This window comes from Lygodium microphyllum, chromosome 1 (assembly GCF_053477565.2).
Source record: "Lygodium microphyllum isolate KBCC chromosome 1, Lygodium_microphyllum_v1.1.10, whole genome shotgun sequence".
NCBI lineage: Eukaryota > Viridiplantae > Streptophyta > Polypodiopsida > Schizaeales > Lygodiaceae > Lygodium > Lygodium microphyllum.
The window spans coordinates 95,310,270-95,325,683 of NC_141135.1; the positions used below are offsets into that span (position 1 = coordinate 95,310,270).

At 41.7% G+C, this 15,414-nt stretch overlaps 1 protein-coding gene across 2 annotated transcripts; it reads right to left on the minus strand.

Annotated features, from left to right (window-relative positions):
* Nucleotides 1–270: 270 nt before the first annotated feature.
* Nucleotides 271–3,919, minus strand: LOC148041426 (putative protein S-acyltransferase 19). Of its 2 annotated transcripts, XM_087679257.1 has the most exons (9): nt 3,695–3,919; nt 3,481–3,594; nt 2,857–3,198; nt 2,258–2,326; nt 2,084–2,155; nt 1,841–1,969; nt 1,589–1,669; nt 1,273–1,473; nt 271–1,041 (listed from the first exon to the last, which is right to left on the minus strand). In XM_087679257.1, exons 1-9 carry the CDS (start codon nt 3,734–3,736, stop codon nt 271–273), a joined length of 1,821 nt encoding a protein of 606 aa, XP_087535383.1. In that variant the 5' UTR covers nt 3,737–3,919. The 2 variants fall into 2 exon arrangements, with proteins under 2 accessions (XP_087535383.1, XP_087535390.1); XM_087679264.1 differs by having other exon boundaries at nt 1,841–2,155; nt 3,695–3,907.
* Between the last annotated feature and the right edge of the window lie 11,495 nt (nt 3,920–15,414).

A 15,414-nucleotide genomic window follows, 5' to 3' on the forward strand; every position in this document is an offset into this window, starting at 1 on the left:
TATCCATGGCTAATATTGATATTGCTATATGAAATCAATTGAAGTGACATGGAATAATTGAATTTGTACAATGACTTCCACTAGGACAAGGTCAAAGAATGTTTGCTTCTTGCCAAGTCTCTTAATAGTTACACGTCTACCTAGTTACAAAATCACGGCTAAAATTCAACAAACTCCGGTGAATGAATGCTCCTATAACCCCGTTTATTGTAGTTAAAGGCAAGAATAAACAGATATGTAAGAGAGAGAGAGAGAGGCAGGCTAAAGAAATCAAGGAAGGTTCAATGGACCCCCAATGAAGATGGACGAGCCATCTACCTGCAGACCCTCGCCATTTTGCTCCCTGAAGTCAACTGCTCCGCAAGAGGCCTCCCTGCTTTTGGGAGGCATACATGTACATGATTGCCCACCCTTATTATTATTGCATGGAGTCGTCATAAGACTCTCCACTAGCAGGCTTGCTGTGGCTCCTGCAACTGGAGACATTGATGTGTTGGCAATCAGCTTGAGAGGCCTTGATGCAGGGCTCCCCATCAGTTCATATCCCACTTGCATTGGCGACATGTTTTTCATCATCTGCAGATTATGATGATGATGATATTGGAGACCAGGGCTCCGTGGATCTATCTGCAGATTATCAGGATTATGATTATGATGATGATGATGGAGACCAGGGCTCTGTGGATGTGGATGTCGTGTGACCTGTGCTGCTACCGGCTGGTGATGCACAAAATCCTCTTCGTCCTCGCTGCTCGAGCATCTGCTGTTCGTACTGTTGTGGCGTTGTGGCCACAGGCTCGCATGCTCAAAGACCGGTAACGATGGCCGGCGCTGGTGCCTACTGTTTGCAGCGCGAGATCTCGCCACTAGCTTCGCCACCTCTTCAATGTCCAGCTTTGCAAGCTGCCAGGGACTAATCTTGACCTTGTACCTGTTATGCTTTGAAGATGAGCGAGTTACGGCTGCCGAAGATGGCGGAGTTGCATCCGGATCAACTGTGGAAGGTAAACTCAACGGAGGCAACTGTGATGCTGCCTCTTCCTGCATTATAAAACAGCTCAATGCAGATGAATAAACATGCCACAAACTGGACAATCTTTCCGACTTCATGCAGAATACCTTAATAGCAAATACTCAGAGCTTCTAGCATAAGTTCAATTGAATCGTCTCACTGTTACCATAGCATTTGCTCAAACTCATGACACCATCTGGCACCTTTCAGCTATAAAGAACTAATGACATGAGTGGGGGGATGGAAGGATATGCAGACACCTGATAGGCAGCATCCAGGTAGATTCGCGGAGGTGTACACCAAGCTCTCTTATACTGTGTACTTGATGTGCTTTGGCTACTCATGATTGAGCTGACAGGAGAGGCTGGAGTATTGCATGCAACATCTTCGTCTGAAAGTGAAAGGGTTGGCTGTTCATTCAAAGCTCTGATGGCAACAACATACTCATAAGTGGTGAGCCCCTGTCACAACGTTCATATTATAAGAATTTCCAGTCCAAGATCTCGCTTGTATAGTCCATTTTCTGTCTCAGACAACTTGCAAGCAGCATGAAATATCATGTATAAATAAATAAACCTTTCTAATCAGAAGAATGTGGAACAATAGAAGCTCCCCCACTGCTGCTAATGTCACAAGGGATATGCCTGTCACAATAGCCTGCCCAATGAAATAAAAGCTGCCATCTGATGTGAGAATTGTGATCCAGCTTAATCAAAATTGTTTGCAGAGGGAGAAAGTAGCATGCAGGAGGCCTTTACAAAGTGAATTTTATACATTCTAGACAGTTTAAACTGGACTGACATTTCTATCATGAAGCTTGAAACGTACCACAACAGCAGCAACAGGACCCTTTGAGAGTTTACTATTGAATCTTTGATCAATTTGCTGTGAGATTCCACTGTTTGGGATGAAACAGCGGACTAGTACACTTGCACCAGTTATTCCCTCCAAAAGTAGCTGCGAACAATAATGATTTTCAACTCCTGAGGAATCGAGCTTCCTTGCAGCATTGATTAACATGATTTGGATTGTACTAGTTTGCCATATGATAATTTTCCACACAATACTCACAAAGGCAACAGTGACAACCATGAGGACCATGAAGGTTTGGTAATTTTTATTGCCGACACAATTGTTAATCCACTGCCCACAAAACCTATAGAGTTAGTCAACATTTCATAGAACATCAAACGCACAATTAGCAAAAGTCTGTCCATGTACAAAAGGTTTACTCTATTTACCTACCTTGCAATGATGATCAAAGCCATATACACATTTGTCGCAACTTTTACAATGCTTGCTGCATGAGCTGACCTGCATCTCAGATTTGAGCAACTGTCAAAAGCATGCAGTGCACAAACTTCAAGCGCAAAACAACATGCCCGTATTTGTGCATGAGTTTTCAAACGGGTTGTGCACAGCAGACAGGTTGGTTAACCTCAAGCATGAAGATGTACATGGGCAGTCAGTCACACAAAATACACTTGAATCCAATGCAGCATGGACAAACCAGGAAATGATAAAATGTGCAAGATGTAATCAGCATCTTGAGCAACAGAGATAGTAACTGGCTGCAACACAGTATAGAAACATTTCAGACACATCTGGATTCTACTTATTGCCATAACATGTACATCCATACAGCCACATGAATTCTCAAAGACATTGTTAACTCCATATTATGCATTCATCTTAGCCATTTCATAGCAAGCATAAACCTGGCTTTGTCTACATATATGTATATGCACAGATGGCAAACGCAATATTATGGTCATTGTCCCTGTCCATATTGTTTTGTGCAGTTTGCTAAGATATGTGCAACGCTGGAAGGATGATTAACTCACCCTTCTGTTGCAGAGCACACAATCAAGAGAGTCTGTCAAGGTCTGGGATGTTGTAGCTGTTTCCGTGCAGCAATCATCAGCTTCCGACAAGCAAAGGGCAGGGCACTTGGCCAATCTTGAGAACTCATAAAACTTGTGTGTTGAATTCCTGCAGCTTTCAAGTGCAAGAGAATGTAGAGCCTCGATGTGGATCATAGAATCATAGTTATAAAGATTCCCCTTTGCAGCATCACGAGGATCATTGGTACACTTTTGAGAAGGTGCCTTGTTCAGTATGGGTGTGCCTGCATCTCCAGGATCGATTGCCGAGCATCGTATATACAAGAAAAGCATGGCCAAAGCCTACATAAATGGAACCAAAGCCCATCAAACATGCATCGGATTCAAGTGCATTGATAAGGCTATGAACTTTGAGTAACTAAACAAGATATCAGAAACCTATGAATGTCAGAAAATTCAGCAAACATATGAGTGGATGCACTGTTGTACACACGATGTCGGGAACATTTCATCAATAAATAGAACTGTGCGCTATGGTCATGATCTGAGAATCTGGACGCTGTCTTGATTGATGCCCCGAACCCACAAATTGATCTTAAATGGTGAGGCTTTTGGTCAACATACCAATGGAGTGCAGAGCACCGTCACGGCTGCTGTGATCGCCGGTCTTCCTAGGAAGGGTGCTAAGAAAAGGTAGAAGGCCACCAGCAAGCACAAGAAGAGAGTTATGGCGGAGACCTGCGATGAAGCAGAATAAAAAATCTTAATGACTGAAAGCACGAAGAATGGAACTTATTAGAGAATGGACATAAATGCAGTTGGGGCTGGTGCAAGGAACCTGCAATTTGTGTAGAGGAAGCTGCCATCCATGGCGTCTCATGCTGGGGCAGCGCAGAGGCAGAGAGAGAGAGAGAGAGAGAGAGAGAGATGGAGCGTCTTCTGCTATTGGCGCGAACAAACGAGAGAGAGAGAGAGAGAGAGAGAGAGGAACGTTTACCCGCCAACGGTCACTTTTTGTATCCTGAAAGGGAAATAATTTCGAACCGACAATTCTTACCGTAGCCTCGCCTCGTTACGTAAATACTGCGCACATCTTCTTACTATTATGCAGCCTCTTGTAAGCAATCTCGTAAGTGTATCTAGCCTCTAGGGATGTGGCATGAACTTTTTCATTGACTTGTTCAAGTAGGGTTCCAAAGGAAAATTCTGTGTTCACCAAAAATATTTTTTATAGGCAATAAATAAATACCTTTAGACATGTGAAAATGCCGTTTTTTTCTCAATATTTATAATTCACAACTTTATTACCTAAAAGTTCGAGGTATTTTATATTCAAGTTCATAATCTAACTATCAACAACCTTGTATCAAATAATCTTGCATTCTAAAAATTTTACTTTGCTAAGATCGTGTTGATTGCAAAATGAGGTGTTTTTGTGTTATAGGATAAGGGGATCGATAGATTGACACCTAACTTGGCACCATGTAAATGACCCCTCAATGGGTCTTGTGGGTACCTTTGAGTGTCTAGCCTACTTGATGTACACTTGACCTAGGTGGAGAAAAACTTTGGGTCAAATTCAAAATTAAAAAAATAAAAAATAAGGTTTTATCAAAACTAGTGTGCACTTTTTTGACCCCGTGATAGAAGACTGTGGAGCCCATATAGATTGACATCGTGGCACCATTTCACTACCACAAGAGTGTCAGAGAGAGAACCAGGGAGAGAGAAAGACTACAGAGGAGAGAGAAAGACTGCAAGGAGAGAGAGAATAAGAGTGACGAGGAGAGAGAAATTCTAGAATTGGAGAGAGAAAGACAGGAAAGATGAAGAAGCCATGGAAGCTTGGAACAAGAAGGGAGAGAAAGATTGTAAATGTATTGATTTGTCAAGAGATGTGAAAATTTACAACTTCTCTCCTTATATACCAGTGTCTATGGGACATGGCATATTATTAGCATTCTAACTATTCCCAGCTTCTTACAATCCATCCCTTCCCAAAAGTTTTTGTCCTCAAAAACAAACCTACAAAGAACTAAAGAAGAGATGGATAGAACAGAGTACTACTCTGTTTTACAGCTTTACAAATGGGAAATGAATGAAGAATTATCATTACAAGGGTTGAATTTGAAGAACGGAAAGAGGACCCCAGTATATACATGATTTGAAGAACTTCAGAAGCAATTGGAGCCATAGAATCTTCAACAAATAGTTCCAGAAGAAAGTAGACAGCTTGCTGAAATAACAGTCCCTGCTAGACCAAATCTGCCATAACTTTTGATAGAAGTGTCCAAATGAGATGTACCACATATCAAAACGAAGCTCTTGAAGAGTACTTTAAGCTCATGTAGATAGCTCAATTCTGAAAATAAAGTACGACAAAAACTGTTCTAAAACAGCGTGCTGTCCTGAACCAAACTGCATCAATACTAGCTCCATAAGAAATAGGCTTCAGCCACCAATGTATCCCTCAAGTATGGATACTCATTCAATATTGAATCAGGTCTCCAAGAAGCCTCTTCAGAGGGTAAACCTCTCCATTTAATCAAATATTCCACAATAGAACGTGATCTAAGCTTCTTTTCATGCTGACCTATAACAGCCTCTGGGATGTACTAAACAAGACCATCTTCATCAATAGGTGGCAACTCATCAACTAAATCCACTGGATCACCATAATAGGGCTTGAGCTGACTAACATGGAAGACGTTATGAATCTTTGTAGAAGAGGGAAGCTCTAGTCTGTATGCCAAATCTCCAATCCGCTTAAGGATCCTGTAAGGGCCATAGAATCTGTGAGCAAGCTTATTACTGGATCCATCTTTCAATGTAGAGTACTTGGATTTAGGCACCTTCAACAAAACCAGCTCTCCTTCCTGGAACTCTAAAGGCCTCCTCTTCTCATCAGCATACATCTTCATCTAATCTTGAGCCTTCCTTAGATTCACCTTGCATTGCTGAAGAAGGGTCTGCATTCTTTCCAACTCTTCCTTCCCATGAGAGTTGATCTTTTCATTAAAAATGACTATGGGCAAGGACACCTTGTAATCATACAAAGCCTCAAAGGGTGAAACTCCTATGCTCGCATGAGTGGAATTATTATAAGCAAACTCAGCCAGGTGTAACCAAGAATCCCATGAGGTTTGGACATCATAGCAAAAATGGCGAAGATAAGTCTCCAACCATTTATTAACTCTCTCTGTCTGTCCATCAGTTTGGGGATGATAAGCCGTAGATGGAGCCAACTTAGTACCTATGGATGTAAATACCGCTTGCCAAAAGTTACTCATAAACTTTGAGTCCCTATCATGGACAATCACCTGCGGTAATCCATGTAATCTGAAAATATGCTCTATAAACTGGTTGGCCACTTGAGAAGCAGTAAACTGAATTTTTGTTGGGATAAAATGAGCTGCTTTGGTGAGTCTGTCAACCACCACATAAATACTATTCCACCCCTTCTTGGTAGTAGGTAAGCCACTAATAAAGTCCATAGTAATATGAGTCCATTTACCCGTAGGAATAGGCAATGGCTGCAACAAACCTCCTGGCTTATGGGTGCTATCCTTATTTTGCTGACAAGGCATACACTTCATAACGAAGTCCTTGACATCTTTCCACAGTCCTTTCCAATAAAAGCTCTTGATGATCCTGTTATAAGTCTTGAAAACTCCCAAATGTCCAGCTAAAGGCGAAGAATGCAACTCCTCCATAATTTTTCGCTTGAAAGAAGAAGTAGAGGGAATAACAATCTTGCCCTTCCGCCAAATAAGACCATTTTTAAGCTGGTAATGTGAGTTTTCTTCCATAAGACCTTGCTGTAATTTCTGAAAGATTTGGCTGAATTCCTCATCTAAGAGATATGCTTCTTGTAGCTCTTCAATCCAATCACTATGTAATTCTGTCATGGCTGATACTTTGCAGGCCCACATACGAGAGAGAGAATCAGCCACTATGTTATCTTTGCCCCTTGTATGAGTGATGTCAAAGTCATAATTTTGTAATGTTGCTACCCATCGTCGTTGCTTTGGATTGAGATTTGACTGAGTAAGGAAATACTTAAGTACCCGATGATCACTATGTACTCTGAATCGACTGCCATATAAGTAATAGTGCCATTTCTTGATTGCATGCAGAATAGCCAACATTTCCTGGTCATAAACATTCATGTCCATCTCCTTATCAGTAAGCTTACGGCTTTCAAATGCAATTACTCCATGCTCCTGAAGCAAAACAGCCCCAATGCCACGGCCACTAGCATCACACTGTATAGTAAACTCTTTAGAGAAATCCGGGCATACAAGAATAGGAGCAGAGGTAAGTAATTCCTTTAACTGGTTGAAGCTGCTATCTGCAAGAGCATCCCAAAAGAAAGCCTCTTTCTTCAACCTGTCAGTTAAAGGGGCTGCAATTGCCGCATAATTCTTTATAAATCTGCGATAGAATGAAGACAGACCAAGAAATCCTGTAAGAGAGGTAGTAGTAGTAGGCGTTGGCCAATCTTTTATGCATTGCATCTTCTTGGGATCAGCCTGTATTCCTTTTTCACTGACTATATGTCCCAAGTATTCCACTTCAGTCTGCATGAAAGAACACTTCTTCTCCTTAGCAAAAAGCCTATGATGTCTCAACGCATCAAAAACCCTCCTCATATGCAACAAATGATTTTGTAGAGTCTTGCTGTAGATCAAAATGTCGTCAAAGAACACCAAGACAAACTAAAAGAGGAAAGGTTGCAAAATCTTATTCATTGTTAAAGTTACGGGATCTAGAGCATGGCAGTGAGTTATGGTGGATGGAAGGAGAAGTGTGAACTCATGATGGAGAAGACAAAGATACTATTTGTAACACAAGTGAATTAGGTTCCAAGATTGAGACTTGGACTCATAAACACAATCTTGTGTATGTGGAAAATGACACTGACACTTCACTGGAAAGAAAAGAGTACTATCATTGCATGAAGAAAAGGAAGCAAGTACAATGCTTTATAGGAAAGTAGGAAACTGCAGTAGGCACCATTGTGCATATGGGATAGGTTAGCCTACATGTCCTTGGCCCTGAAGCTCCATACAAAGAGGCTGTTTAGTGAGTGTGATTGCTGATTCTCAACACCCCTCCTCAATCACAACTAAAAAAAGACACAAAGTGTGTAGAGGCTATAATGAGAACCACCTGCAAAGTGTGGGCACACCACAAACATGGTAGACACTAGAGGCTATCGCAGAAAAGGCTAAGTGTGGGCACCAAAACATGATGGACATCCAGAGGCTGTAACAGGGGCCTCACAAAGTGTGCAGGGACTGTAATGCCAAGTTACATAAGGAGTTTACAAAGCTTATGGCAGGAAGCATTAGGGCAAGGAAATACAAGGCTTTTAAAACAGTCTATCAGAGTTATGAGAGTAGAAGGACTGATGAGTCTTGTCCTTCCGATCCTAGTGGTCTTCATCTTCTTCTTCTTCTTCCTTTGCTCCATTTTCTTCTTCTTCTTTGACTGCGACTAGATAGGCCTTTTGGGATCTCTTTCTTGCGTGGCAGAACTTGTCGGTGTGTCCGGTCCTTTTGCAGAAGTCACAGAAGAGCTGATCCTTCTTGCCTTTGTACCTGTTGCCAACATATAATGCATGCTCATCTCTAGAGGTACTTGGTTCTTCCTTAGTTTTTAGCTTCTTTTCCTCTTCTAACAGTGATGCCTAGATATCAACAAGTTCAAGATTTGGCATGTTGATTAAAGTTGTTGATACATTATTATATTCAGGAGGCAAACTCTTAAGTAGAACACCGATGCAAACATCTTCGTCCATTTTAATGTTGATTCGTGCAAGTTGGGTTAGGAGTCCTTCCATGTAATTTAGATGTGTGGCAAGTGATGTGCTGGACTTCATTTCAAGCCTGAAGAACTCAATCAGGAGACCATACTTTGATGATTTAGATTGTGCACCGAACAAGGTGTCAAGTCTCTTCCATGTATCCTATGAGGTCTCACAGTTATCCACATGGTGGATATAACTGTCGTCTAGCTCCAGTTTGATAATGGCCTGGGCTCTGTCATCATTTTTTTGCCAAGTAGTTGCAAGGTCCGCATCCCGAGATTTCTTCTCTTTGCCATTTGTGATGGCCCAGAGACCCTTTTTCATCAAGATGAGCTTGATGCGGGTTTGCCAGGTGTGAAACCCAACTCCTTTGAATCGAGCATTTGGAGAGTCTTTTCCCATGTTGAGGTTGCAAGATCAGCAGCAAATCAACACCAGAATTCTGAGATTTTATAAGTAGAAGAGCAGATTGCAATGTGTCAAGAGACACAGTTAATGACAATGTGAAAACACACTATGTCAGTGTTGATGTTGAGCTTGATTCTTCTTGTTCGGGATTGTTCGGTCGTTCTTCAATCTTCTCATGTCCTTCCCCTCCTTGATTTGATGCTGGGTCAATGGATTAGAGTGGGCTTTAGCTTGGTTTAGTGTCAGGAGTGAGAAAAATGAGGAAAAAAAAGCTTGAGAGATTTTGGCTATGGTGGAATTAGGGTTTCTGAGACAAGGGCCTGGTTTTTTTCAGATTGCAGGACTTGTAGTTGATCATTTTCAAAAAAATTTACATGTCTAAGAAGCTTATGTCAAGGGCTATCAAAGCCCTATGGAAATCGTCCAGATCGTGGACAGCACGACGCATGCAGAGGGCGCGAACAGCCACGGCGCAGATTTGGGCAACGACGTCGAATTTCTACAATGCCAGGGCTATAGATCACCAATGTGGTCGATTATTGTGCCAGGAGGGAGCGCCCTAAGTAGAGGAAGATATGTCTAGAAGAAAGTTCATGAAGATATGCTCTATAGAGAGAGATATGAAGGCTCCATGGAGGGTATGTCCTGCAGGTCACAATTGAAGACTATGGCAGTGACTGGGAATTTTCACAATGCTGAGCTTCAGATAGCCAAATGTCATGGATTGATGTGATACAGGGAAGCTTTGTGAGTTGGGAATACTTTTCCAGAAGGAAGCTGCAAGAAATTTGACCTGTGGAGTGAGATATAAGCAGCTCAATCTGATAGGGTGTTGTTGGCTATGGCTACCATGGAAGCTTCAGTGAGGGTAGAGTTGGGAGATGAAGTCATGGGATGGAACTAAGCTGACCAGAGATTAACATGAGCTGAGAGAGGATAGAGGAGAGCTAAGCCGAGCTGAGCCATGCCCAACTGGGCTCTGATACCATGTTAAAGTTACGGGATCTAGAGCATGGCAGTGAGTTATGGTGGATGGAAGGAGAAGTGTGGACTCATGATGGAGAAGACAAAGACACTATTTGTAACACAAGTGAATTAGATTCCAAGATTGAGACTTGGACTCATAAACACAATCTTGTGTATGTGGAAAATGACACTGACACTTCAGTGGAAAGAAAAGAGTACTATCATTGCATGAAGAAAAGGAAGCAAGTACAATGCTTTATAGGAAAGTAGGAAACTGCAGTAGGCACCATTGTGCATATGGGATAGGTTAGCCTGCATGTCCTTGGCCCTGAAGCTCCATACAAAGAGGCTGTTTAGTGAGTGTGATTGCTGATTCTCAACATTCATCAGGCTTTGAAAGGTAGCTGGAGCGTTTGTAAGGCCAAATGGCATCACCAAGAAATAGTAGAGCCCACGATCAGTCCTAAAAGCAGTCTTGACCTCATCACCCTCTCTCATGCGAATCTGATGATACCCTGATCTCAAATCAATCTTCGTGAAGAATCAAGCCCCCTTAAGCTCATCAAGCAAATCATCTATCATGGGTATAGGATACCTGTTCTTCACGGTTATCTTATTGAGATCCCTGTAGTCAATGCACATTCTGAAAGATCCATCTTTCTTTTTGACTAACAAGACTGGGGATGCATACGGTGAAGAACTTGGTTCAATGAATCCCATTTCAAGAAGCTCTTTGATTTGCTTGGCTACTTCCTCTCGTTCACATTTTGATAGTCTGTAAGGTGGCTTATTGATTGTCTTTGAGTTGGGTTCCAAATCAATGGGGTGATCCACCGCTCTCTTAGGAGGCAATGAAGTAGGTACTTTAAATAAATCTCTATACTCCTCAAGAAGAGCTGTCAAGGCTGGATGGTTTGCTGAATTATTGGGTTGATCCTGTGTTTCTTTGTTCAAATGCAATACAAATATCTGTGAGCGCTTTTTGTACTCTTTCTTGAGTTGTTGAATGGTGATAAGCTGAAAATCAGATCTACTAGGGATTCCCTGTAAACGGATGAGCTGTCCATTGGAGAAAAACTCCATATATAACTGTGAGAAATCCATAGTAATCCTGCCTAAGGTCATCAACCAATCACAACCAAGTACAATATCTATGGGCCCCATTTCCAAAGTGATCAGGTTTACTTTGACTTCAAAATTTTCAGCCATCTGCAAAGAAACCTGTGGGCAAATCTGTGTGCTTGTTTCCTCTTCACCATTAGCCACTTGTACTCGAATGGGCTGCTGTAAGTCGGTGGGAACACAATTCAACTTGTACATAATAGATTTATTGACAAAACTGTGAGTAGTGCCACTATCTATCAAGATGAACACTGGCTTTCCACATATGCTTCCCTTCATACAAAGTGTATTAGGGCTCTTAGATCCCGTCCAAGCATCCATAGAGATAGAACAATTAGTGGCAGCAGGCAACTCATTACAAAATCCACCAGGATCAAATGGAACATCTCCACCTGGATCAAAAGGAAAAGAGTAAGATGGATCATAGAAGTACTCCTGTCCACCATCATCCTTGAAATCTTCATTTTTAGCATTGATTGTGACTGCATTAACTTCATCTATGTCATTTTCAAAGTCCTCAAGAACTAGCATACTCTGAAACTTTGGCTTGGCATTTTTGTATACACACTTTGAAGCATGGTCAGGAGTATACTTTTCTCCACACTTGAAGCATAAGCCTTTATCCTTTCTTTCCTTGTAAAGATCCATGGGAATATTTCTAGAATTTGTATTGGCTGAAGTGGACTTAGGCTTATTGTCACCTTGCTTAAATTCAACCTTTGGACTATTTGATGTCCTGAAATTGCTTTGAAGCCTAGAAGCATTAAATGGAGGATAAGTTGGTACCCTTAAGTTCCCACTAGGCACATGGTTGCTGCCATAAATGTTACCAACTTGCCCTTGCTTTAAAACAATCCTTGGCTGTCCATAACTTGGCTGAAATGAAGACTCTTTCCTATACTTTCTTCCATAGTGCTCTGCAAGCTCAATAGCCTTGAAAAGTGAAGTAGGATTTTGCGCCATAACATCAGTTGACAAGGATGGTTCTAAACCATACATAAACTTATGTAACTTGGCCTCATCACTGATGCTTTCCACATACATGGTCAAGTTGAGGAATTGGTTTGTATATTCTCTTACACTTAGGCCCCTTTGTTTCAAACCATACCATCTTCGTGCTAGCTTCTCTTTTTCAAGAGGCGAAACAAAGACTTCAACCATAAGTGCCTTGAAAGCTTCCCAATTCTCAATAAGTACATTTTCTTTATTGATATACCTCCACCAAGTGTGGGCAAATCCTTCTAAGTGCAAGGAGGCAAAGTGTATCTTCATATCATCAGTTTTAGGAAATATGTCAAAATAGGACTCCATCTTAGAGGTCCATTCCTCTAATTCTGATGGTGAAGATGACTGGCCATTGAATTTGGATAAAACAATTTTGTCCTTGAATTCTCTATCATGGAAGGGTTGCTGTCCCAAAACTGGCTGATCAGGATTTCCAAGTACAGAACCTCCATATTGAGATTGATATCTTCCAACAGGTGGTTGAGAATTACCATGTAATCTTCCTGTTGGTAAAGCACCCCTAGAATGCTGAGTATGCAGTCCAAAAGCTTGAGTATTGGCTCCGTTCAAACTGCCCAAATAGTCATCATGCCTTTGTGAAGCTTCTCCTACTTCATATTGACTATTTGGAATACCTCTTCTTCCAATGATTCCATCTCCATGACCATTTTGGTTGGATGGCTGAAGTGGGACTGAAGGGTCACTATTTGAACAGGCCTTCTCATTAGCTTCTTTTGATGCCACTTGTAATTGTAAAAGTTTAGAGATTTGTGCCATGAGTAGGTCGTTGGACATTACCAACCTATCAATAGAAGCCTTGGTCTGATCAGTAGATTGAACCATCTGATCCATTCTTGACAGCATGGCCTCATGTCGCTCTCTATGCCTTAATTCATGGGCACACAAAGTATCATTAAGTATACTAATTTCTCCTTGTTGTTGAAACTCTTCAGGGTTCTCTTGAAGTGTACTTTCCATCATGGAATCCCTGATTTACTGTGCATAATCCTCCTGGACCTTATTTTTGCCTTTATGTCCTGCCATACTAATGCAGTCATGCAGTACCCCCTGTCAGTAAAACGGCTATAACTTTGGCTAGAAAACTCCGATTGCAAAACTTTTTTGTGCGAATCGAATCTAACAATGCCCTCTTCGAGATGAGCTATAGCACGCTATAATAGGTTTAGGACAGAAAATTCTGTAACTGAATTTCAGAGTCTGAATTGTCCAGTCCTGCACCCTGTTTAGACCTGTAAGTGCCCTGTTTTGACCCTGTAATGCAAGAGAATAACCTCAAATGGCTACCAAACCCTGCAAAGGGGTATATAGGACCTGTGGGTACCCTGTAGTACCTGCATCTGTGCTTCAGTATCAAAGGGTGTACCTGTATCCACCTGTAAATACCCTGTGGGTAACCTGTAAATTCCCTGTTTTACCCTGTTTTAACCCAGTAGGTACTTGAGTTGTTGAAAAGTCTTCAATCTTCAATTCTCCACTCGATGTACCTGCGTGAGGGATAAAACGGTAGGACGGGCTCCCTACACGGGCTCCGAATCACTGGGAGGTGGGCAAAGTTCCCCCCGGGTCGGTTGGTTGCACCCCTTCGGGATCTTCGATAGTGAGGGAGGGTCACCTCTCTTTTGTCCCACTATCTCCCCCGGCATCCACATTTTTCCTCGGTGGGAATATCAACATGGCAGACGCTAGTGTGCTAAGCAATCAGCATGATATGCAATTCAAAAATATCCATTCAGCCTTTCATGAGATGCAATTGATTGAGATAAGAAAACTTGAGATGGGAGAAGGGTTTTACCTATGCAATTCAGTGACTCACTGATTGCTAGTACTTACCCTTTTACAATTTTCCAATTTAGGCAAAAGAGAATCAACCAATCAATTGGATTAGAGTAAACAAAGGCATCAATCAATGTATTCAGTCAATAAGATTCAAATGTTATGCTGAAATCTCAGATTGAGGCCTTTAATTCACTAATTGAAGCTAATATGCATTAGGCAAGCATTGCATTCATGAGTAGGTGAATTCAAGTAAAGGTTGGCTGAAAATTTGATGAAAATGTTCAATTCTTTAATCTCTCAGTCAAATGGCTTAAGCTCAACAATTGGATTAATGAGAGAGATTAAAAATTGAAGAGAAACACCTTGACATGGCTGAAAATAACTTGCCAAATGCTTGATAGGGCTCCCGGTTGTCCAATGTTAGCAAAATAATCCATAATGCTTGCTTATCTGATGGTTGAGACCAATCTTGAAGCTTCAAATGCTTGAAATTGAAGCATTAAACCCGTTTCTCCCAAATTTTTGCTCCATAGAAGCTCTTGATCCTCAATCTTTAGCCATCCCGTGCTTAATCCTTGCAATTTGTTGAAGAATCCTTGCTGAAATGATTCCACGGGCCAAAAGGATGAAGAATCTTCAAGAAATTGTCAAGAAATGGAAGCTTGGGCTGAAGCTTTCATGGTTGCCCATGGACTGTTCACCTAGGGTTCAAGAGAGGCTGAGGAATCATGAATGGAGCTGAATCTTCCCTTGTTGCTGAAGATTTCTCTTGCCAAGGACCAAGGAAAGTGTCAGGAGCTGGAGATGAGGCAGGCTGAGCAGGGGCAGGGCTGGAATCAGCTCGAAAATTGCACCGCAATTTTCAGGGCTGTTCCTGGCCTGAATGCTTGCTCAATCTTGAGCGAGCTGGTGCTCAACTTGAAGCTCTTGCTGAATAGATTCTATTCCAAGTGATTGTTGGTCAGGAAGATCAGAGATAAGAGAGATATGAGCAGATCTTGGGGCTGAACCTCCATGGAACCTGCAGGAATTTCCAGGAAAGGGGAAAGAGAAACCCCTCTTTTCCAAGTAACCACAGTTTGTTCTCAAACTAAGCCCGGTTAACCATCCTTTACCCTAGTTACCTTCAATTTTGCATAAAATTTGGTGACGTCCAACCATTTAAGCCTTTACCCGCCATATCTGACCTTGGATATCTCCAGATGTAGTCATTTGCTAACTGTAGTTGTCCTGCAGCACTCCACTAGTCACTGTCTTGTACCATTTTTGTCCGAAATTGGTTTTGAAATAGAAAAATAGGAGTGAAAATGGAAGAAAATAATGGATCAAAGACTGAAGCTCTGATACCACTTGTCAGAGAGAGAACCAAGGAGAGAGAAAGAGGAGAGAGAAAGACTGCAGGGAGAGAGAGAATAAGAGTGACGAGGAGAGAGAAAGTCTAGAATTGG

Bases quoted from the DNA above. Each gene is read 5' to 3' on its own strand.
- LOC148041426 (XM_087679264.1), bottom strand. From the start codon at position 3,736: ATGAGACGCCATGGATGGCAGCTTCCTCTACACAAATTGCAG. The intron at 3,199-3,480 runs GTATGTTGACCA...CCATTTATGTAG, and splicing joins CGGTGCTCTGCACTCCATTG to GCTTTGGCCATGCTTTTCTT. The intron at 1,670-1,840 runs GTACGTTTCAAG...TTCATTGGGCAG, and splicing joins GTCCTGTTGCTGCTGTTGTG to GCTATTGTGACAGGCATATC.